A 25,666-nucleotide genomic window follows, 5' to 3' on the forward strand; every position below is an offset into this window, starting at 1 on the left:
CCAGAAATTTTCTTTATATATATATATATATATATATATATATATAGTTTTATATATATATATATATATGTTTGTGTGTGTGTATATATATATATATATATATATATATATATGTTTGTGTGTGCGTGTGTGTGTGCAGATATATGTCGTAGATGAATGCTGACTTTTTACATTCAGTTGGGATAATATTAGCAAATGATATGAAACATTCCATCAGCGTATGGAAACATTAATTGGTTCTCTTTCACGAGGCCCAAATATGATGTTATGTATAATATCAATAACCCCTTTTCCCCCACCACCGAAAATATATAAAGCAACTATTGTTAGTATGTAACTACTGTGATAAAAAGAGGAAGTGATTTTTCGTTAAAGGTATTCTCACCACCAATACACGCTGGAACTTCCTGTTCCCACTGTCCATTCCAACACCTAGACGTATGCGAAATTACGCCGTCAATGAAGTGTGTTCCTTCTTCACATAATACCTGGAGTCTACCACCGTGCCGTGGGTGTGCAGTACGTTGATTGTTGTGGTCATAGTAAAAAAACCGGCCATTTGAAAATTCCTCCCTACTGCAGGGTACTAGAGATAAAATTCATTTGCACATATTACATGGTTTAATACGCTCACCGTCAAAATTTGGTCGAATTGGCAGCTAGACGTGTTTTCATTGTTTAATGTGTAATGCATGTTCTCTGGAACAAATAGCAACACAATGAAGCATCCCATGAACAGACATAACGTGCCACACATTTAAGTGAGTATACTACGTAATGCTACACGTATAAAATTTATCAACTTACAAATCACAAGAACACCAAAAAAGCTATTATTAAGACTAGTCAAGAACAATTAGGAGATTATCATTTAAATTAAAGTTACTTTTATATTTTTAAAGATATCAAAATACCTCTTTCACACAGTAACTCGAATCCTTGCCATTCTCCAAATGAGCAAATTTTTCTGCCTCCACGAGTCGGCGTGTCAAGGAACCCGAACGCATTACAAGTTACTATAGCAACAGTACCTGGAAGGTGAATGATGTCTGTATTATTCCCTTCTTCAATGGTGACATCAATATTCCATTCACTACTCTGTAAGTCCATTTTGTTGCAAGACTCTGATGAAAAGAAAGCATAAAAGAAACTAAAACATAACTAGGAGTAAACCTATAGGTAAACGAAAGAAGTAAGATTAGTGGCACGAGTAGTTGTACATTGCGTGGTAGATCACAATTAACATATACATTCGAATAAAGACTACATCCGATGTGCTCAATTAGAACCAAATGGACTGTAGCTGCAGAAGGGTTTAATTCTTTCAGTGATTCTAGTCAGTGCAACTAGTAAGTCGATACCGACTAAGAAAGGTTAGTCGGGAGAGGCACCATCCTGACTAATGTAAAACCTGCCATAAACTAGTCGGTGGCTCATATAAATTAGTCGGTAAAGACCAACTAATGTCACCAACTAATGTAACTGACTAATATACATTTACCGACTAAGATATTGTTGATCGACTAAGCTGACGGACTAAGCTGACCGACTAAGAAATCCAACTGACTAAGGAATAAATTAGTCGGTATAGCAACTGACTAAGGCTATGTTCGTCGGTAGAGGCACCAGATGGACTAACGTTATGTTAGTCGGTGGACCAATTTAAGTTTTCAGTGTAATGAGTATCTCTTTCCTCTCATTCCATATGACCCAAGATTGGTTTTCATAAAGCTGTAAAAGTTAAATCATTGTCAATCATAGTATTACGGCATCATCCTCACTACAGGGATCTGATGTCAATATAAAAGAACATGTGTCAGAAACGAATTTGAACCAATTTCGCTTTTACATAAATGAAATGAGCTTGAGTCTCAAGAGAAAATTATGGACATTTTGCTAATGAGTTTGTTCTCTTTATGAATTACATGAAGTACATTATACATCATGTGCACAAGCCTATTAAGCTCCCTGGTTGTTCAAACAGTAATCATTGTGATACATGGTAAGTCAGTTATTTATCAGAAGAGCTGATCTTAAATTGATTATAATAGCACGTTTCATTAAGAAAGGAATTGTTGTTCCGCATGTTATTAAATTGAAGTATCGAGACAAACATTGACCATTCTGTTCCAAGCGGCTGTTTCCAATAGTTCTGTCTGAATAAATTAATGGAATTGGATCTATTAACAGAACAGTAAATGTCCATAAGCAGTCTTCTGTATATCACCTCGTCATCACATATGATGTCATAATATCAATAACCTTTGTTTTCAGGCAAAAACAGTGTACGTTAACCTGCTAATTATGCACTGGCATTTACCTTCAGTACAAACAGGAAAGTTTGTCGACCAAACGCCAGCATTACATCTTGATTCAGCTACTGGTTGGCGCTGGTGGTAACCTTCCTCGCATGTGAATATACGTACCGAGCCGTGCTCCGGGCGCGATGGTCTATATTCCACTCGGCCATGTTGTAACCCTTCTTCTGGGCATGCAACTGTGAGAGATGCATACGTCAGTTGATGGTAATGTCAGATCGTTTAAAACAATTATATAACCAATTTAACATTAAACAGGAAGTTTGATATCTTAATAATTTACTACTTGCAATGCCTTCAGTAATGTTGCCAAATGGGAAACAAATTTCTCTTCTTATGGAAGTCTCTTGTGATTCAACCTAGAACAGAAAGACTGTCAATGTTTACGTTATATAAAGAAATCGCAAGCACATGTAGTATTTTCTTTCTTCAGTGGTATGTACGCTGTAAAACGTAGTACATTTTTTTGGGCGATAGTGAACATATGTTCTTTAAATGTCAAAGTAGGTTCTGCAAATGATAGTCTCTTAACGTGTTTGAAAAGCAGTGATTTTATGTTGTTTCTGGACTGACAAATGCTCCAGGACTTCCCGGGGAATATAACGAGAATTGGCAGTAGTAAAAACTGTATTCTCAATGTATTAACTCATAAACGACTAGTCTATTTTAATGTAAACGTATGCGTCTGCTACATCTAATCGAATAAAAGACCAGAATGAACACATTAATGTTACTCCACCCCTGTTTATGTATATGTTGCATTAAGCAAAGACCATCAAATATATAACATTTTGGCAAACATCCACATGTTTTGATTTCATTTAGACTTAGGATTCGCTTCAAAACTCACGTCTTTCATAAGTCACATCTTTAATTACTCACATTTTCAAAAACCTTAATAATTGCCACGATTTACTTCATCTAAACTTTAAAATTTTGAACGAAGGAATTTTTGAAGTCAGTTTTTTGTAGGATTCGCTGTAGAGATTACTGATTTTTCATTTTGTTTTACGTTTATGATCTTAAATAATTTAATGACTATCAAGTTTGGTCACTGTAACAACATTCTCATTAACTATTCTTTAACTGTAAATTGTTTACTTCAAACTGCTTCAATCTCAAAAAGCACTAATCCACATACTTTTGTTACAAGACAGCCTGTTTCCTCGCCAAGATCCCCGTTGGCAAATTTTCTCTCCTGAATTCTCGTATCCATGCGGACATTCTAAAGTGGCGATTGTACCGGGCGATTTAAAATAACCATCTTGAGCATGAGGGCGATACCTAAGATCCCATCCATTCCCGTCGAGATCATTCTCGCTACATGGATCTGATGATTAAAGTGCAGCAAATGAATATCGTTTGTACTCTGGACGTATGAATAAAACCCAAAGATATTATATTTTGCTTTTGAAAGGTAAATACGACTGAATATATGTAACATGTTATAATAAATGTATATAGTTATTAGCTTAAAAAAATTACATATGATACAAGTCAGTTAGACCTTCCTTTTATCTGTTTTCCAGATATTCGTAAAAGCATAAACTAATTTACGCCTGTTCGGTCAGGCAACATAAACAAAAACCCAATTTTAAATAGGTATTTTGTTCACTGTGTACATACCGTAGACCAATTTCAAGACTAACACGGCTTTCAACGAGGTCACCATGTAAATTTATTGGAGTTGGCTTGTCACAATTAAATATTAAAGGAGAATTCATTAATGATGTAAACGGTCGCAAATGGAGACTTTGTTAAATACTGCTTTATCTGCCATAGACTTAGGAAGACGTGGGGCAGGATTTGCCCCTCCCCCCGCACACACACATATACCTATGCCTCTTTCATTCAGCTGGATAATTTAAAAAAGTTTCATAAAAATAATGAGTACGAAAGTTGAAATGTTTAATGCGAAACTGATTCAATGTTATTCTACATTCGGCTCTAAGCATCGTTTTTAAATACAAATGTATTATTATAAATATTTATCGCTGCTATCCCAGTCATAGCAAAAACCACATTTTAGGTCATCTACGCTAAAGTAGACTACATAAAATTTAAATAAGAACTTGTGCATGAGGCCACAATATGTTTGTCGTAGATATATGTCTCTTCAACAATTATGCAATAATTCAGCTATCATAGATAAGATTTACTGCATTTTGGAATTTCAAGTTAAAGTCAAGTTTCTTTGTTATGATGGGAGCTAAATTTAGATATGTTAAAATAGCGCGTCTGTCGATATCACACCAACAATATGTCTATAATTATAATATATATATATATATATATATATATATATATATATATATATATATATATATATATATATATATATATATATATATATATATTTATATATTTATATATTTATATATATATATATATATATATATATCATTATATATATATATATATATATATATATATATCATTGTATTTTCATGTTTTAAAAATAATTATAGTGGAAGCGTAGGCCATGCTTTTCAAACTTTTCTTGCACTTGTTTGCAGTTTACAATAATGCCAACATGTGTATGCTGATTAGGTGGTAAATTTCAATCCATTTAGGTTGTGTTCTTACCTTCGATACATTCAGGAAGCTCTCTCGTCCACTGTCCGGCGTCACAGGTAGATGCACCGTTTCCTCGTAATGTGAAACCGTCATCGCAAATGTAAGATCGGTCTGTACCATGTTCAACACGACCGCTTGAGTATTCCACCCGACCATTATTCAAATACTCACCTTCACAAGGAACTAATGAAATTAAAGAATGCAAAATGCAAAGGAAATTTCTTCGTTTCTGTTGAAATTTACATGGAGCCTGGAGTATTCTGAAATTGTTGCGTAAAATAGTATTATTCAAGACTCACAACTTTGGTTAAAAGAACAACGACAACAATATGGCTGCATTCATTTAATTAAATTTGTATATTCGTCAAGTCGTCAAGTCGTCAAGTCGTCAAGTCGTCAATCCGTCAATTCGTCAATACCTCAATTCGTCAATTCATCAATGCATCAATTCATCGAACTCATTTTTTTCGTCGGACGTCTGTTTTTCAAACATATTTAAGTAGGAAATAAAAGAAACTACTGTAAATAGGACTGTGTATCTGTTGCACATAATTAGGATCGATCAAGATATATGCTCGCAATTCAAATCGGGGTTAAATTCAGATTGCTTTCACTTTTATTGAGTCTGATTTTCTTTTATTTGTGAAGTTACAGGTTAAAAAACAAGACGTCACTTACTCTTTCTACAGAATGGTCGCTGCCCATCCCAACTTCCAAGTCGACACGTCTGTTGTACATCTGTGGCATATCCATACTGTAGACAGTTGAAGGTGGCAATAGTTCCACCTAACCGGTATCCGGAGCCTGGTTCCGATTCAGGTGTGTTGTAGACAGCTTCCCAGTATCCAAAGTCAATTGATGATTCACTACAGGGCTCTAAAATTGAAAATGATTATATTTTCATTCTCAAAAAGGTAGAGTTGAAAAAATAGGTGTCTCTGTGCAGGTTTTTATTTGAAAGTTTGATATATAATACATCAATAAATTTCCTTTTCTCTATTTAAGAATGTCAGTTATTCTGCAATCGTTTCTAAGTGGCATCATACTCGATTGTTAGATCTGTACAGTTGTTAATATGAATCAAATAAATAATAATTCACAAGATATGTGCTCAGTTTGGTAGAAAATATATAAAAAGAAATGGATAAAATATGACTGAATCTTCTGGATAATTACTCAATATTATCCAAGAAACGTCACAAAAATTCAATTCTTACATCAATATATGTATCTGTGTGTACCTGTGGTCGTGTGGTGTCTTTTGAAAGTTTCTTAATTCATAAGAGGACAATACAATTACACATAATTTATGTTTTGGCATCTACAAACATAGTCAATATTACTGAGTATAGAACATTCAACCTGAAATACGATATTTATAACACGAGGATTTTATAAAGTATTTGAAAGTCAGTTTCTTCGTTGGTTTGTGTGTCACCTTGTGCTTGCATACACATACCTTCAATACACCTTGGTGGTTCATTAGTCCAAATTCCTAAATCACATGAACTTGAGTTATGGTGGCTTTTGTAGTAACCATTATTGCACGTGAACGTTGCGGTGGTATTTTGTTCCAGTGTTAGGATTAAACGTGCATCTAGTGTATACCTAACTCGCCTGTTCTGTATGGCAATCGGTGGGCACAGAACTGGTACAAATGAAAAAATGAAAAATGAAAATTGCGGTACAAATAGAATTGATATTATCACAATTAGAAATAATAATAAAACGTATTGCTTTTACTATTTGGAATAAAAGATTTGTTTTTCTTGAAAACATCATAGAAAGGACAAAAATAGTATAATTACTAGCTCTGATAAAGGGTAAAATGAGTCATGAGCCATAATGGGCTATAAATAAATAATATATTCTGTGCAGCTATAGAAATTATAAAACTCGTTCTCGATGCCAGTCTTTTCTGAACAGACATTTATTTGGTTATAATTCAGATTTCTTTCTCATTTATAACGCAGTTGATAAAGTGCTGGACAATACTATTTTTTAATTAAATTCTTTCTTACTCTTCTCGCATGTAGGCATTGGAGAAGACCACGATTGGCCGCGTCTTCCCTTTGATTGACAGGTTGATTGACCTGGAGCGCCTTCTGGTATTCTATACCCTCTCCTACAGGTGAATGACCGAATTGTTCTTACTGGTTTGTATCTGCTGTTAGTACATGATATACCATCAGGATGACTGTAATTCACTGAAATGCCTGCGTCTTGAGTGACTTGGATTAAACAACCGACTAAAGAAGAGATCAAAGGAATAATGTTTACTAAATCGTTGAAAACGAGATGTGAAATCAAACTTGTTACTACATGAGAAGTGCGATATGTATACTATCTATTCTTATGTCAAACTAAGAAAGAAAACAGAAATATATGATAGTGCGAAAGATGAAAGTGATTGTTCGCAAAAATATGTTGAAAGAAGAGCATGAAAAGTAACGAGGTCTCTTATCTACGATGCAATGTAATGCGATGTAATATGCCCAATTGAAAACGTTGTTTTGCATCTTTGTGAGAAAGAAATAGATTGAACATAAATATAACACGTGAATGTAAAGTTGCATGCCTGGATCAGGTTTATACTCACTTTGTTATTCTGTATAAGTAGGCTAATCACAGAATGTTAAACTCTGTTATTCTCGTAGTGTACTTACGAAGACAGAGCGATTCTGGAGGTGGCATCCATTCCCCATCTATACATGTTAACTGTGATATCTGACATTTAAAATATCCGCTATTACATGTGTATGTTAGACCATATCCATCGGATTTAGTGGCACCATCTCTAACATTGTTCAGCCATCGTCCATAGTATGGACGAGTGGGCACAACGCAAGTAGCTGTAATTAAAAACAATAACATTCAAATGCGACAAATGGGACATATGCGACGAATGCATTCAAATGCGACCGCCCCCCCCGCCCTCGCTTGAGCATATTTTTTATTGTATTTGTTTATGATATTGCTTGTGATATTGCTTTTAAAGTAGAAAATGCTTAGATGCAACATACAAGGCATGTGAAGTGCCATTTCCAGAGATCTGGGAGACATTTTCGGCCAAATTTATCTGTTACGCTAAGCGCCAACTGTGAGTGTCGCTACGCTTATATATTTGTCTACAAGCTTCGCCTTTTTTTGGCAAATTCCTCGCTACGCGCCTGTAGGCAATGGCTACTATTAACATTCAAATATTATGGCATCACTGTTTCATAACGTACCCGCCCTGTCATATTCACCATTCAGATGAGTAAGGCTGAAAGTTGTTTCAATAAAATATTCATCAAGATGCACAAAATGTTCCGAAGAAAATTGAAACTAGACCCACTTTTTCGTCAAGAAACGTGTTTAATGTAAAATGTTTACTTTTAGAAAGTAAACAAGAACGGAGTAAACTTTAACCAAGCTTTGTAGCTGTTATGACAATAACATTTCATACTTTCGTATTAAAAAATCCACTGGGTAACGTGTGACGTAATGAATTAATACAACAAGTAGGGTTCTATATTTGTCTAAACATTCCATGTAACAACAATGTGCATTTTCCATTCAGATGGCTCTACGTGGACGAAAATGTTCAGTGTTCCTCCACTAAGTAGATTTAGAAAGCATACAGTATCAAATAGAACATTATCGATGATCCCAAATTGTTTCTCATTATTCAACAAAGTATCATTAAAATATCCAGCACTTCATGCGACGATGTAAAGGTCAAATATATCATGATTGCATAACAAGTTCTTTTCATGAACCCAGTGTGTACAAACTATACCCTTAAGTTTTCATTAAAGTGGTAAAACAACAATAACATGTATATATATATATATATATATATATATATATATAGATATATATATATATGTCCAATATACATTGGCCAGTTCTTAAACCTTATAAATATATGGAATTCCATTGCAGCATGTATATGTCTAAGTTACGTCAATAGCTTTAATGATATTGCAATGCCATGTTTGTACTTTTGTGTTTTAAAGAACTCACCAACGCAAATCGGAGGGATGTTAGACCATTGTTCATTCGATTCACATGTTATCTCGTTGGGGCCTTTTAACTCAAATTTATTTTCACAGTAGAAACGCATGGTACCCTGATAAGGATATTCGGGTAAGGATTGATCGGAGCGAACATTCGATCGTACGTCTGGAGCTAGACACCTTATTTCTATACAACAGAACAAGAAATGATAATTAATTGTTTTCTCTCTCTCTCTCTCTCTTTAAACTTCGTGCTTTGACCAATTCGCCAGTAATGTCTGCGCTGTGTCTGGTTGAACACTAAGTGTACCTTATACTTTACACTACCAACGGAAGTACGGCTTACTATGACGTTAACACATATGCGAAGAAAGTCTAGATATGTAAGTTACGTAATGGTTTATTGGGTTTGGCTATTAACAATAAATACCTTTTGCAGTTGCCATGTGCGATAACAGGGAATATGCGAGGGGTAGCCGTTTCGTTAATCAATTCCTCTCTGTAAGTGTTTGTTGTATCAACTTTTAAGTAAAAGTAGAATACACCTCCAATAAAGAGCACAATTCAAGCCACTACACTAGTAACTGATATATAAGCTCAATAGAATCACCGTCTGCCATTTAATAGCCAGAAAGTAAAGGCAACCCCTTTCTATTCGCCGCCTCGACTATTAACAATAAATTGTTACATTCACTCTAGCTGTCCATACCATTAACAATGAATTGTTTCATTCACTGTAGCTGTCCATACCATTAACAATAGATGGTTTCATGCAGTATGGCTGTCCATACCATTAACAATATATGGTTTCATGCAGTATAACTGTCTCTACTATTAATAATAGATGATTTTATACAGTGTAACTGTCTCTACCATTAACAAGAGATGGTGTCATGCAGTATAGCTGTCCATACCATCAACACAAGTTGGTTTCATGCACTTTAGCTGTGCTTTAACCATTTGATTGTTTCACACAGTAGAGCTGTTCCTACCATTAACAATAGTTTCATGTAGTATAAATTACAAGGTCAATGGAGGAAACATTAAAATAACAACAACAGTCAGTGCCTCATTGAGGTAAAATAATTTCACGGTGGTGTTTAGTAAACGTACAGTAAGTTTATAACAATACTTATAAACCTATACAGTCAAAGTTCCTGTTATGAGAATATACCTATTATTACGCACTTCTTAAAATTTCATGATTTTACCCCAGCAACGAAAAACGTTCCCAACTTGACAGGGTACTAACCTTTCCCTAAAAGTGAAATTTGTAAGTCATTTGCAATTCCAGAAACAGTTTTCATGTTACAGTATAGCTTCATAATATAAGTGCAATTGTTGACTTTGTTTGTTCAATGGAAAAAATAAACAAAATGTTTTGGATCTTCAAGATCTTTGTATTTAGTAATACTTGTTGTGCTTGTATTTAAACAAATATTACTAATAGAGACAACGCAACTTGAACTGCATTACATTCTATTAAGTAGACTGCTGGAAATAGGTATGGAAACTGCGCCAATACTGTGTAAAATGTACTTCATAAGTAACTAATAAAATTACCAACAATCTTCAAAAGCGTGACCAAAATACGTAAAACATGGTTAAGCATGTTCTTAGACGTTACAATGGCTAGGTATTTAGAAACAATAGGGAAGACGATGCTGATGCATTTGAGACATTTAAATTATATCTAAATTTAGATGGCAGAAATGCGACTGAAGTCGTTCTCACAAAGCTTCCTTGGATATTGTACGGTTTATGCATGTGTCAAAACCTCTTTGTTTTGCAAAAACATTATACTTCGTCTTAAAGGGCGACTTTAAGGCCCCAAATTAACTTGAAATGTGTTGAGACCATTCATAATACCAATATCAATGTAATTTATATTTTGATAACATTTAAAGTGACTGACTAACTTAGTATAAAAGACTACCAGGCACACCAGTAAGTGGGTTCTTTGGATGCATCACAAACCAGTAGAATTTAATATTATCAGGAACTCTCATTCCACAGTAGGGAAAGCACCAACCTTGGAGGGTCATGTGTCGTGCTCACAGGTGCTTCTAAGATATTACTTAAACCTCGTTCATGTCGCAGAGATAAGCATTCCGAAGAAAACAGAACGCCACTATAACGGGCATTTACGGTAAATGTGAGAATAATTGCATACATTTTTAATATGACAATAAAAGACTAAGATTTTGTGTTTTTCAAATAACTGAAAATGCAAAGACATTTTTTATTGGCATCGCGATAACAAACTATATGTTCTCACCTCTGCATGTTGGCGGTGCAGCCGACCAACTCCCGGTTGCCAGGCACCTTATTTCATTGGCACCTTCTAGGATGTAACCAAGATTGCATCGGAAAGCCACTTCACTATCATATGAATAGTCATAACCAATCCTTTGGCCATGTAAAGGATTTTGAACAGATGGGCATCTGACAACTAACAAAACGGGAAATAATCGTGTCGGTGATTTTCTTCTCTTATCAAGAGATTCATTTAATGAGAATTGAGTGCCCTATTTGGGACTTTTCTATATGAGGCCATAACCACAATTTACCCATAATAAAGTAAATTGTGCGTTCATGTTATCATTACACCACAGTGCATAATACAACAGGAGCGATGTTATGTGACGGCTATACCACCCCACCACATTAATTTGTTTTCAAAGAAAGGAGAAAAGAAGATTCCGGTCATTTCCGGGAAGTTTAACTTGCGGACATTTATCATTTGTGCTTTAAAATCACGGAAAGATATCTGACAATGTTGTGGCTTCTAGTCATTAGCACCTGGACAGCCGATATTCATAGCTGGTACAGCAACTACTGTTCATGTCCTACAACCGTGCATCAGTAATAACTATTTTGTGTTCGTAACACGGTAACATGTGTAACAGGTGGCACTAGTGGTTACTGACTGGATATGAGTATCGGGTGCACTAGACCACACCAATGTTCCTTCCTACAGTGCGCTGCTCCTCATGATCTATCAGCAGTATTCCCTCAATCAGGAATAACCTCTTATGCCTGTGTACAGTGTACAATCTATCAGCAGTATTCCCTCAAAGACGTATAATATTCTGTGTACAGTGTGCAATCTACTGTCAGTGTTCCCTCAATCAGGAATAACCTCTAATGCCTGTTTACAGTGTACAATCTATTCAGAAGTTTACCCTCAAGGACATATAATATTCTGTGTACAGTGTGCAATCTACTGTCAGTGTTCCCTCAGTCAGGAATAACCTCTTATGCCTGATTACAATGTACAATCTATTCAGTAGTATACCCTCAAAGACATATAATATTCTGTGTACAGTGTGCAATCTACCGTCAGTGTTCCCTCAATCAGGAATAACCTCTTATGCCTGATTACAATGTACAATCTATTCAGCAGTTTACCCTCAAAGACATATAATATTCTGTGTACAGTGTGCAATCTACCGTCAGTATTCCCTCAGTCAGGAATAACCTCTTATTACTGTTTACAATGTACAATCTACCGTCAGTGTTCCCTCAGTCAGGAATAACCTCTTATTTGCCTGTTTAGAGTGTAAAATCTATCAGCAGTGTTCCCTCAGTCAGGAATAACCTCTTGTATACCTGTGTACAGTGTATAAAACCCGATAAGTTCCATGCAGCAATTGACAAGAATACGATACCATCTAGTTAGCAATACATATAGGCCATCAGCTGAAGCTCAAAATGTGGCTGTAAAATCAGTTTCGTTCCAGCAACACCGGGTCTAGACTTTTAATGCATTTTTGGGTAGTTTAATGCATCACAAACATCATATCAAAAGTTCTCCAAAAAATTTCCTGCAGTATTTTTGTAAGAAACCCTTGAAATTGGGTATGTTATGTAGACATTACGTGCTACGATGCTATGTATTAGGAACACATGTGCTAACGTTAGATTTGGTACAGTGGTGCATACATACCACTCTTTTCTTATATGTTAAATTACGACTGATATATTTTTTTTGTATAATAGTTGGGTCAGGGTTACAAGAATGGTGGAAGAGGATTCTGGTCTAAGGGTCAGTGAGGGTTGTTTTCAGGCATTACAAGTTGTGCCCCCCCCCCCTCCATTTTCGCCAAAATGGTAAAAAATCACATTTTCAATTTTGAAATATGAAATACAATTTTTGCACATTATAACTTAAGGGTTTTAATTATAAAAATGTACCACTTTTAATAAACTCAGATATAATGCTTTGTAATAAATCAAATATTTTTAGATTTTCCCCCTATGTTATGAATGCATTTTCGTCTGTGCATGTATGCGTAAATATACACATATAATGAAAAGTTCCTCTCCATAATTGTTACACTCCCCATCCAAACTGTTTTACAAATGCGACCCCCTCCCCCTCTACTTTACATGTAGCTAAATCCCTAGTTACAATGAGATGTACCAATGCCCCAAGACCAGTGAGCTATTTCTTTTGTATAAATCAATATATAAGTTGGCACACTAAGACGTCATGGCATATCGTAGATGTGAAATAAAGTTATAGTCGGTATATATCCGTTACCTTAGTACTCTTTCTACAGTCTTCTGCAAAACTAGGTACTTTCTCCTTGTTACTGAAACGACATGTTTATAATTCGTATTCCTGCAAAAAGAGCTTCCAAGAGAGTTAACGTATAAAAGAAAAGATCGACAAGGTTGCGAATGGTATTTTGAATAATAATAGTTCTATATTCTACAAATAATATGAATAATAAAGGTGAATGGTACAAATAAGTGAATAACGAAGACAGTTAACTTAAGCCCCAGATAGAAAGAAATAATGTATCTATTAAGACTGGGTCGATACACTCAATGGTGTAGTAGAGCTGGGCCTTTGCGATGATTCAAGATACAGGTTCTTCATCAAAAGGCGCGGCGCGGAATTAATAAGTGATTAAAAGTTCATCCAAGGACAGTTGTACTAGTCTTAACAGTATCCACTTCAATTCACTGCATGGTAGTCAGATATGGTATGGAAAAGGGAAAGTCTATTCCGTAGTAGAGGTGAAGATAATTAGATGAAATAAAAGTCACTAAAGACTTGAATATCCTTCAGTCAAAACTTGAACAGATGCACAGAACATATTAACAATATGAAAAAAACAGGTAACGAAATGTTACGGCAAACAATGAAGAACCGTGATATTGGAACAGGGTCAGGGGATATGTGAATATGCAAGAGGTAAAGCATGCCCATAACACCCTCCTCCCCCCTCCCCTCCCCTCTCAAAAAAAGTGTGATTTGAAGAAAATGTGGATATTTATCAAAGGTGTCTGGTAGGTAGGGTAATCTACGTAAAACTACTAATAGCTAAAATGAATATATGAATAAGATCATGTTTTCTGGTTCCTTTAAACTCTGGGGAACAAAATAATGACAACATGACTTTGAAAAAGTTAACCCTCTTCACAAACTTCAAACTTGATTAAAATTTCAGACTAAGATATCAAGATTTAACACCATCACAGTTCATCCTCCAAATCATCTTCCCCTGCATCAACAATCTCAACATCTTCTTGGAAGTTGCTGCAATTTCTATATTTACATAGGTCTGTACACGGTAGTTGTGCATTCATTCAGGAACATCTTCCTTTAAGACATTTGCCGACTCTACAGCTACTGCTGACACACTGAAGCAAAACATCTGGGTCAGGTGGCTTCGTCATCCAAGTGATTATAAGGTCATCATTTTCAAGTTTCCATCCATGTCCCTCTGGTGAGAGTGCATCAATCCTTTGCTGCAATGCCCTACTGTGAATAGCAGCCTGGTTGGTGCAGCGCTTAACATGCTGGATCAGAGCATCTTTTGTTGGTGGTAAACTCTGCTCTGAGGAGGAGATGAACAGAACACCTTGTACCATGAAATTGGATATTTTTGAGTCTCACATTTTATGATGGGGTACCAATATAATTACAATTCAGCTAGAAATATGTTGCAAATTACTTTAATAATTTCAATGGAAAGATTAACCTGATATTGCATCTCAAAGCGTTTAGAGAATTTTTTAATTTTCCTTGGGGGAGGACCCCCATATTCCAAAAGTCCTAGATCCACCCCTGAACACTCAATGAAGCACACATTGAAGAGAGTACTTTACCTTTCAAGATCTGTATGTCTTCCTTGTCAAGAATTGTATCTAGTTTCTTCAACATAGAGAGTGGTACCTCACTTCAATGGCAACATGGTCTTTTCCTCTAATATATATTCATAAAATCTGGGCTCATCTTTTTTCTGCTCTGCTGCTTGTCGCAGCAATACCTTAATAAAATGAAATAAAAAAAGCAAATTGTTTTGCATTTTCTGTTGATCAAAATGTAAGTTTGAACAAATAAGAACTAAGACAATTTTATTTATATACCATGTGATCTGTTCATCTTCTATGGACAAACAAAGACACATTCAAATTTTGCAAACCAGTGTCATGCAAAAGAGAATTAAAACAGGCTTTTTTGACAGTACAGTACATTATCTCTTAATGTTATGGTTTAAATTATACAATGGTAGATTATATCTGTTACTAATAATAAAGGAGACAGATACTTGTTCATTTTGGTAAAGCTAGACAGGCTGACCATAAGACCTTGCAAACCTAACCTTATTGCACCTTTGTTACACTTATTTTTCTAACTAATATAATATCTCTATCATTCAAATAAAGGGCCACAGTAAGAAAACTATGAAGCCTGTATTTAACACTTAGGCTAGTGCCCAGATGGAGAATTTGAAACAAATTTCCATTCCTACCACCATATAACAAAACAAATCAGATGACCATGCCACTAATTATATTATGTTCAGGTCCAACACTGTGCCCTTTGACTTGGATTATATCCCTTAAGAGCTACTGATCTTGCATTATGCAACTTCTCTTAACACTTCAACTATGCCACAGAAGTACAAGTAGAGTCGTGTAGTATGCTTAGGCTTACCTCCATCGAAGTCTCTGCCTGCTGCAGCTTGTCCCGTTTGCAACGCCTAGTAATGTATTGTTTCTTTTCCCACATATAATAAATTGAACAGGCAATACACCAGAGCTTCTGCTTGGTTTCCTCGATCTTTTCCGTCAATTCTTCGTTTAAAATCATATGGGGTCTCCTCTGGAACTGTCCGTTTTCTTGCAGCAATGTGCTTGCTATCAATGAACCGCCTGTAACACTTATCGTGGAACCCCATCATACTATGCTGTTGAACACACGCTTGATCGTAGTAGGCCATGGAGTAATCAGTAGTACGGCGATATCACTGTCTCCGCCGCTGAGATTAAGCCAATCTTTAGCGCAGGAAGTAACTTTAGTCCATCGTTTATTCGTCAGTGCCTTGAATGCTTCAAATTTTACAGATTCAATGTGCACTGAGCACTGTAGATTTCCGTGTGTCGGAGACTGACTAGCGCCCGTGGGAGCCGCCATGTTTGTTGTTTTCTACAAAGATTGCACACAGAACTCATGGTTCATTGGACAATTCATATCACATGGTACAGATATCTCACTGGCGCACAACTTTTGAACGTAAAACGGCAAGTTTCTTAACATACGCAATAAAAAATATAGTTCGATCTTTCGAGCGGAATTGCAAAAAAACTGCAGGAAAGTACATGGAGAACTTTTGGATCATTAATCTTAATTAATTTATGTATTCAATGCTGTAGAGAAATTTTAGACCCGCAGTTGCTGGAACGAAACAAGCGAATTTCGACCTTCAGCTGATGGCCTAATAACGCTGTAGATGATTTATGCCAGTGATAACTGGTATAAAAAATCTTAAGCATTCGATGTTAGGGCAGAAATGACAAATTCTAGTGATTGTAATTGAAAATATATCATTAATGAGCAAATAATGTTGAACTATCCAAGAAAAATATTTAAAATACTTTCGTTAATATGATCAGCATTTTCGACTTCTGTATATTTACCTTGACATATGGGTGGGGGGTGGGACCAATCTTGATCAGTCTGACAGTGTGTTACATCCCTTCCAACTAGACGATAGCCCAAATTACATTCAAATCTAACAGAATCCAGAAATAAAAAACTAGTTCCTATTCTTCGCCCATTTAACAGAAACCCTGGATCTCCACAGCTTTTGCCTGTAAAGAAATGAAAATAATTCAACGGTTAAAACAACAGCATGGTGTAACAAAATCAACAATTCCGGGAACGGTAATGGGCTTAACCTTTAGACTTGTCAATTGATTGTAAAGTTATATATATATATATATATATATATATATATATATATATATATATATATATATATATATATATATATATATAATATATATATATATATATATATATATATAAACACACACACACACACGCATATGTATATATATATATATATATATATATATATATATATATATATATATATATATATATATATATAAATATATATATACATACACATATATACGTACGTACCTGCTTGGTCTCATCATTAGTATGTTTGTTACGATTGGAACATTGATGGTATAAACAGGACTTTGGAAAGTGAAGGGAGATTGCACGCTTGTGCACATGCTGAGTGGAAAGGGCTGAGCAGTTGGTGTTTAGTAGTCACATGCCGGTTCATGAGCTTCTCACATGACTGTTTGTAGTCACGTGCACAGGAGGTGAAACCGGTGTTTTTGACGCGTTGACATTATTGATAGACTACATGTTCGTAGAGAATGTTGAATGTGACATTACTCGACAAAGGGTTCCATAAACGGAAACCACACGGAAATCACACTGGGTCAGCTTTGGCTTGATTTGGTGCTTGAAATTAAAAAAAAAAACCGGAGTCTTTAAAAGCCATGAGCACTACCACGAGGACGTGAGATGTCCACACAGGAGACCATATTTGTTTCTTCCTCTCACGACCTGCTCATATAGGAACTGACTGCAAACAATTCGATTATCTGATGCCAAAGTTAAGCCCTGAAATATATATCTATGATCTAGATAACGGACATACTAACACACATACAGTCCGATATCGTATGACTATGCGCAGGCGCGTATCAAGGGGGGAGGGGCGTTGGTGGTGCGCGCCCCCCGGGTAAGAAAGAGAGGAGATAAAAACAAGAGAAGAAAAAAGGGAAAAAAGAGGGGGAAAAGAGGAGGAGGAGAGGAAGGAAGGGAAAAGAAAAAGAAGAAAGAGAGAAAAGGGAGAAAAGGAGGGAGTAAAAGTAAAACGCCAAGACACCGGGATGAGAACGAGGAACAGTGACATCATTATAGCGCTGATCCCTATTATACAGCCTACAACAGGGTATCCAGCGACGGGTCGAGGATTTTGGAAGGGGCGTGCACCTCACCCTACCCCTAACACTGAAGACTCCATTTTTTGACTTTTCCATTTTGTCCTCTCTCACTAATGTATCTATAGATATCAGTGGCGTAGGAAGGTACTTTTGAGTGGGGGGGGGGGGCTGAAGACTGATGGCCGGCCTGGGGGAGGGGTCTAAGGGGAGGGGTGTCCCCCTCCCCTTTGGTATTTTTTTGCATTTCCAGGTGGCCTCAGGTGCAATTTGGTGCAATATAGCACACTTCAACCCACTCCATTTTGTATATAATTTTGCATTTTCACCTGGCCTTAGATGCAATTTGGTGCTCCAAATGAAATTTTTTTCTCACTTGGAAATGAAAAAGGGGTTTTCTGACTTGCGAAGGGGACGGAATGATACTTCCGCCCCTCCACATTTTTCACTGGGGGGCTAGCGCCCCCCCAGCCCCCCGGTTCCTACGCCCTTGATAGATATACTATATATTGTCTATCATAACGCGTGTGTGTGTATGGACAATTGTACAATTGTGCTATGAAACCAGCTGTGGCTGGTCTCGAACTCGACCGAGTCGTCGGGGAACATGACGCATTTCGGGAAGGGGGCGACCACACCCCCTATTATATTTTTTTATGATATCGCTAGTAATTTCAAAATAGAAAATGCTTAGATACAACTAACAAGGCTTGGGAAGTGTCATTTCCAGCGATCTGGGAGGAGTTTTCGGCCAAAATTTTCTTGTACGCTTCTCGCCAACCTATGGTGGCGCTACGCTTAGATAGTTTGCCTACAGACTTCGCCCCTCCCTTAACAAATTCCTCGCTACGCGCCTGTTCGAATTTGTAAAGCAAACAGCAGATATCAAATCATATCAGGAGATTATTTTTAATTAATTTCCTTAAGATGTAGCTATGTATTGCAATTTATTTTTCTTTCAGTTTAGGTGCCCGAAAAATTCTCAGCATATTGCCCGAATTTTCAGAAAAAAATATTTGGGGGGGGGGGGGTTGCAGTCCCCGCCTTCTACGCATATGTGTGTAGTGTTCGGTTTCGGAAATATCTGGTATTTGTTTCATTTCCTTCAACGAAGTTTTATAATAGCCGTTATAAGAGGTTTTAATATTTGTACACCAATAAATGAACTGTGTCTAAATTTTCGAAAATTTCCTGACCAACATTCTTCATCATATTTCCCTCTACTCGTGCAATTGAGGCCGGTCTGTTAGGGGTTCAAGGCGGTTTTTCTATATAGGTTGTCAATGGATGAATTTTTTTGCAACATTATGGGTATGTTTTGAAGTGAGTTTATTCACGAGAAATGTGAATTTTCAAATTCTCAACAAATAATGGGCTTAAAACCTTCAAAAGTGGGACTGTCGGGTATAGTGGGCCGCGACGTAGAAACACCTACAAAAGCAATGATCCACAGGACATGCGATGAGGTCGAACATGATGTGTAACTGGTGACAATCTTCAAAAAGGTTATGGATGAAAAAAAAACTATTGGGAAATACTTGGTTCTCAGGCAAAAAGTGTACATCTGGTTAGTCATCTTCAAGCCCGAAAAGTGCCATTTCCGGTGATCTGGGGGGTATCAAAACCAGAAATTTTCTTGTACGCTGCGCGCCAACTGATGGTGGCGCTCCGCTTAGATGGTAATTCGCGCCCCCGCGTTAGAAAATCCTGGATACGCCCCTGATGCGTGTATTTCTTACGATCATTATGACAATGCAAATGTTGTAATCGATCTTTACAGGTACAAAACTCGCAGGTTGTACTCGTCTGCGACGCAACCGATTGGTGCAGTAAAAACCAATGTTGTGGAAAAACAACTCTTCTCTATACGGGATTGCTAGCTGCGCCTTTCATGCTCAAGTAGATTAACGTTTTAGTTGTTAATACCGCTATCGCAACTAAAGTGCAGATGCTGCTATTTAATGGTACTTTAATATCCGACCGGGCAACACCAAATGAGTATAATATCAGCAATCTACAGATGAATATTTGTTGATCGAGGCTCAGTATCAGGACGGTTTATCTTTATTTGAAATCTAAAGCTTCAAATGTTCTTGAAAGATTCATACAATGCAAACTAACAGTTTCTCAGCAGGTTTAAAACGCAATGAACAGAGAAATCTGTTTTGGGTATGTTTTGTGGTGGGAACTGGGTATGTGCATGTAATATGTAATATTCTCTGGCCCCAAAACCTGAAGCTCAATGTCTACTTGTAGTTGAAATGGCGTTATATAGCATACAATTTATCGTCATAACTTCTCAACTTTCACAAACCGTGTTTATAATAGTCTTCTAAGACCTTCGTATATTGATTTCAGCTGTAATTTGATCCCACTATTGGGAATAAAGATGGCATATTCAGTATGCGAATGTAATTCAATAGCTTTACGTAATATGCACCAAAAATGTTTCTTTCCTGGGGCCATTTGTAATGTTATGTTTTCCCTCAAATGCTTCCAACATTTCTATGCCAAAATTAACAAGCGTTATCTTTGCGGTATGTCGGATTTATCACACTTTAAACTCTCACAAATATATTGACATAAGCCATATCTATCACATACGATTGTTGAATTTACTGCCAAACAATCTTACACTTACTTAATGTACATGAGATTGCTTAAGATTTTTACTTCAAGTAACCCTACCCGTCATCTTAAAGCAGAGAGATGCTTGTATTCAAAAACATTAAACATATACACACATGAACCTCTGCAAGCATCTAAGCTAACAGCCTCTGGTTGCAGTTGCTTTCAGACTGACATTAGCTAAGTCCAAATGACCCTATATATAAAGATGCCACTCATTGTAGATCTAATGTATAAAGATCTTCGTTTGAACCTTGTCGTGTGTCCGTATTTAATTAAAATAAAGTCTCCTCAAAAGTAAAACCCAAAGCAGTGGCTTACGTCTGCAAGTAAAGTCAGGGTGAGTCCAGTTTCCTCGGTGGCAGTTAAGTACAGGCCGAATTCCTCCAACACGATAGTAACCTGGATCACAACTGTACGAAACGAAATCATTCCCTTCATAGAACTCACGATTGTCGCTTGGTCGAGCATTTGAAACTTCTGGTGGTGGCCCACATCGATCTAACAAAATATAGTATTTGGAACGTTTAGACAGCGTTTAACACTGTTGTAGATTCACAATCATTTGATACACCATTGCATTCAAGGCAAAGTTTGCGCACTCCTTATAGATATTCATATATCCCAACTACCCGCAAACTCTCACATAAATTTGGGGACTACTAAATACTATACTCTCGTGTTTGAAATCTATAGCCGGTCTTGGCTAGGCTGGACTGCGAGGGTTGAAGTCACAGCCAACATTTATACATATTCTTCATAATGTCTTAGGTGAAAATGAATATGCAAGACCGTTCTAGAAAGACAAAGTGATGACTAACCTTTTGGTACGCACAATGCAGGTGACCCACTCCAGTCACCGTTGCCCAGGCATGTTCGCACCTCATCACCTCTAACCCGTTCATAGTTTCTCCTGCACTCGTAGGTTGCAATGCTTCCAAAATTCCTCGACTCTGGTAAGATCGTCAAGGTAAAGTTATGGCCTCGTATCGGCAATGCAGGACAATAATTCTCTCTGTCTGCAAATATTTGGAGAGAAATTTGGATTACATTGCACCCTGATTATTTACTTACAAACTAACACTAGATATGTCGTAGTTTACTGTTTAAACGAATTAAAAATGTTGAGTGTGAAAAGTAGCACACTTTAAACATTCAATTTAATGTTAAAGTGACAAAGTGCGTAGAGAAAAAAAACATTAGATAATGTTTGATGTTATGTTGTTTTTCATGTTTCGATGTTCCACCGGAAACTGACATTAATAGTTGTTTTAGCTAACGGAAACGGCGTTAGAACGGTAAAAGTTTGAAAGCATTTTGAATAAACGATTCTCATTATAAGAGCTAGCTCACGCATATATGTTCGTTATAGTAATGTAGTAATGAATGTGCAAAACTAAAAAGTGACTTTGTCACCGGTGAACCATATTTGGGTTAAAATGTCGAATTGGAAGCCACCCGTCGTTATGATGTAATCCATAAGCCCTTGGGAATTCTCCCACATTCGTTGTCATAAAATAACTGCCTGGTGGCCTTGTATTGTATTTTGTATAGTTGTTGAAACCTTCTCATTTTCATGGTTTGTCAGATAAGCAACTTAAATGAAGTTCCAGTTCTCGAGAATGAACAGTTTCATGTATTTCCTTTTTCGAAACGCACAGTATTACTAGAAATGTTCACAAATTATGTGTTTCAGTATCTACTTCAATGACTATCCTTCGCTCTAGATGCAACACTGTATCCCTTGTTACAAAAAAAAAAAACTGATCGCCTAGTGCACTTTTTTTTATAAGAAACTCAAGTGTTGAATATTTTGATCGACGGTTAGGCCGGTATATTATCATTAAATTTCATGCCACAAAGTAACAATGTCGGAATCATGTACACGACGCACTGCAATTTCATGTTTAGAACACCAGATACACATATTCTATTGGTTTTAAACAGCCACTCCTAATACAGGACAATTAAAGTGAGTTCAATGGTACTGGTATAACCTCCAAAATATTTCAAATAGAAGCTATTCAAATCATGATCCTTCATATTAACACCTCAACCAATACATTTGTGTGCACCGCTTAACAAAAATATCTCAATTAGTTTATTTTGTGTACAAATGAAAATTCGTGTGCATGTCCATAGAATAATTTTGGGAAAGTCACTTGTGATATACCTTTACCATTGCTAGAGGGTGGAACCGATACCGAATAACATTCACGACATACTGCATACTATCCACACCTTTACGTTATCTATTTGTTAGTACGTCTAGTATTGTTCAAAACTTTTCTCAATTGATTCAACAGTCATCCACGTCGCAACATACCAGTCGGAATGCATGAAAGTCCACAGGCACCGTCACATACGCATGGTCGATTACGGAGGCAATCATTGTGACTTGTACAGGTTTTCATACAGTCTCTATTTTGTCTTGCAATCTCTTCTTCGTTACGTACACACGCTTCATCTGGAAGGCAAGAAACATAACTTCATTCTTTTGATATTATATCTAATCGACTTAAAGGTATTATATTATTATTATTAGGTATTATAAAGAAATAAATGTATGTTACTAAAGAAATTTAAAAAATAAACAAATGATGTGTTCGTAGTCATAGATTGTATGTTATTATTTTATAGTATCAAAACATACACACTAACAGTGTTAGGTCCCTATCCGCGAGTTCATTGCTTTGAGCAACTGCCTACGTGATATTTTCTTTTTAAATCATTAGGCTTCCGGATCGATACTGAGGTTAATACCTAAAGTCAGTGAATCCAGGGCAGCTGAAGTGTCTGATAGAATCACTTAGACATGTTGGCGCCATGAACGCCATTATACTCGTCTCATTCTAACTAACCAATCATTCCGACTCACATTCAATATTAATGAATATGCAGTTATATAATATCATTCATCAGAAACTTTCACCAAGAATATTTTATGCGCTGTTCAATTCATCTTATGGGCAGATGCCTCTCTGAGAATAGCGCTTGTGTCACATAAAGTTGTTGCCAACCAGTTGTGTGTTTATTTTTCATTATTATCATTCCAACACGATATTGTCATGAATCACAATAGCTAGAATCTCATGAACTTGTTTTTAAACATAACTAACTTATTTATATAAGTTAGGCTAAAGGATGTCAACTAGCAAAGGTCAAGGTTGTATTCCTACTCTGATGACAATATGCAAGTGGCTTCTTCCCTAACATTTCAAACCCAGATGCAATTGCTGTAAGAAATCCAGCAGGCACGTATACTATTTAGAATAGAGATCTTTGAACGAATCATAACCTACCATGTTTTATCTTCATTACCCCCTCCCCACACACCCTCTAACCCACACTTTCGTTTCCTCATAGATTAGTAAAATCATAATGCCATTACTATGATGTACTAATGTATGATATATTATACAAATAATGAATGGTTATGAGTGCAATAGTGCAAATATTTCATGAGTTGAAAGATATAATTTGTTCCATTCAGCGAGGTGCATTTTATACAACACCTTCAAATTTGGATATAATTGGATGTAAAATGCACTCATGCAACGGATTGTTTTGAACAGACAGGTTCTCTGCTCTCTTACCATTGAAAAAAAGTGCTATCAAAAAAAGTATAGCGCATGGTTCTATCATCATAGCTTGCAATAGAGCGGATTTTGCATGCAATCGAAGAGCAATTGACCAATCAAATGGCCGGAATATAATTAGGTGTTGTATAAGATGTACTAATGTATGATGTTTGATGTACTAAAGACACAGCAAGCACTATGATGTACTAATGTATGGTGTACTAATAACATCGCCAGAACTATGATGCACTAATGTATGATGTTTGATTTACTAATGACAATGCCAGTACTATGATGCACTAATGTATGTTGTATGTTGTATGATGTACTAGCTATACCGCCAGTACTATGATGTACTAATGTTTGATGTATGATTTACTAATTTATGATGTATGATGCACTAATGTATGATGTACTAACGATACGGCCAATACTATGATTTACTAATGAATGATGTATGATGTACTAATGACACTGCCAGTACTACGATGTACTAATGTATGATGTACTAACGATACCGCCAGTACAAAGATGTACTCATGTATGATGTGTAATGTACTAATGTTTCCACCAGTACTATGATGTACTATCGTGTGATATGTGATGTAATAATGGTACCGCCAGTACTATGATGCACTAATGTATGTTGTATGATGTACTAACTATATCGCCAGTACAAAGATGTACTATGGTATGATGTATGATGTACTAATGATACCGCCAGTACTATGATGTACTGATGTATGATTTATGATGTACTAATGATACTACTAGTACCATTATGTACTGATGTATTATGTACTAATGATACCGCCGTTACTATGATGTACTAATGAACGATGTACTGACTATACAGCCAGTTCAATGATGTACTGTTATATGATGTATTAATGATACCGCCAGTACTTTGATGTACTGGTGTATGATTTATTATGTATTAATGATACCGCCAGTACTATGATGTACTGATGTATGATGTATTGTGCACTAATGTATGATGTACTGACTATACAGCCAGTTCAATGATGTACTGTTATATGATGTACTAATGATACCGCCAGTACTATGATGTACTGATGTATGATGTATTGTGCACTTATGTATAATGTACTAATGATACAGCCAGTACAATGATGTACTAATGTATGATGTACTAATAATACCGCCAGTTCAATGATGTACTTATATAAGATGTACTCATGATACCGCCAGTTCTATGATGTACTGGTGTATGATTTATGATGTACTTATGATACTACTAGTACCATGATGTACTGATGTATGATGTACT

The 25,666-nt window shown here is 36.2% G+C and overlaps 2 protein-coding genes and 1 long non-coding RNA gene across 20 annotated transcripts in view; all 3 read right to left on the reverse strand.

Moving 5' to 3' along the window:
• LOC139964060 (sushi, von Willebrand factor type A, EGF and pentraxin domain-containing protein 1-like) overlaps window positions 1-25,666 on the reverse strand; it is a 495,975-nt gene that overhangs the window by 183,406 nt on the left and 286,903 nt on the right. For all 18 annotated transcript variants that reach the window (XM_071965388.1, XM_071965391.1, XM_071965390.1 and 15 more), the window contains 5 exons: window positions 6,355-6,543; window positions 5,574-5,771; window positions 4,905-5,078; window positions 3,460-3,648; window positions 2,321-2,497 (listed from right to left, as the gene is read on the reverse strand). In XM_071965388.1, the coding sequence (XP_071821489.1) occupies window positions 2,321-2,497; window positions 3,460-3,648; window positions 4,905-5,078; window positions 5,574-5,771; window positions 6,355-6,543 (927 nt within the window). The remainder of the gene's footprint in view (window positions 1-2,320; window positions 2,498-3,459; window positions 3,649-4,904; window positions 5,079-5,573; window positions 5,772-6,354; window positions 6,544-25,666) is intronic.
• LOC139964065 (protein lev-9-like) overlaps window positions 1-25,666 on the reverse strand; it is a 79,962-nt gene that overhangs the window by 46,704 nt on the left and 7,592 nt on the right. Inside the window, exons 4-7 of the mRNA XM_071965420.1 lie at window positions 23,121-23,261; window positions 21,616-21,813; window positions 21,116-21,295; window positions 16,835-17,008 (exon numbers count right to left, since the gene is read on the reverse strand). Of these exons, the coding sequence (XP_071821521.1) occupies window positions 16,835-17,008; window positions 21,116-21,295; window positions 21,616-21,813; window positions 23,121-23,261 (693 nt within the window). The remainder of the gene's footprint in view (window positions 1-16,834; window positions 17,009-21,115; window positions 21,296-21,615; window positions 21,814-23,120; window positions 23,262-25,666) is intronic.
• Window positions 12,571-16,643, reverse strand: LOC139964076 (uncharacterized). Its single transcript, XR_011791823.1, has 3 exons — window positions 15,852-16,643; window positions 15,020-15,180; window positions 12,571-14,748 (listed from the first exon to the last, which is right to left on the reverse strand). It is a non-coding gene; the product is annotated as an uncharacterized lncRNA (long non-coding RNA).

The sequence above is a fragment of the Apostichopus japonicus genome, chromosome 22 (genome assembly GCF_037975245.1).
Source record: "Apostichopus japonicus isolate 1M-3 chromosome 22, ASM3797524v1, whole genome shotgun sequence".
NCBI classification, from domain to species: Eukaryota; Metazoa; Echinodermata; class Holothuroidea; order Aspidochirotida; family Stichopodidae; genus Apostichopus; species Apostichopus japonicus.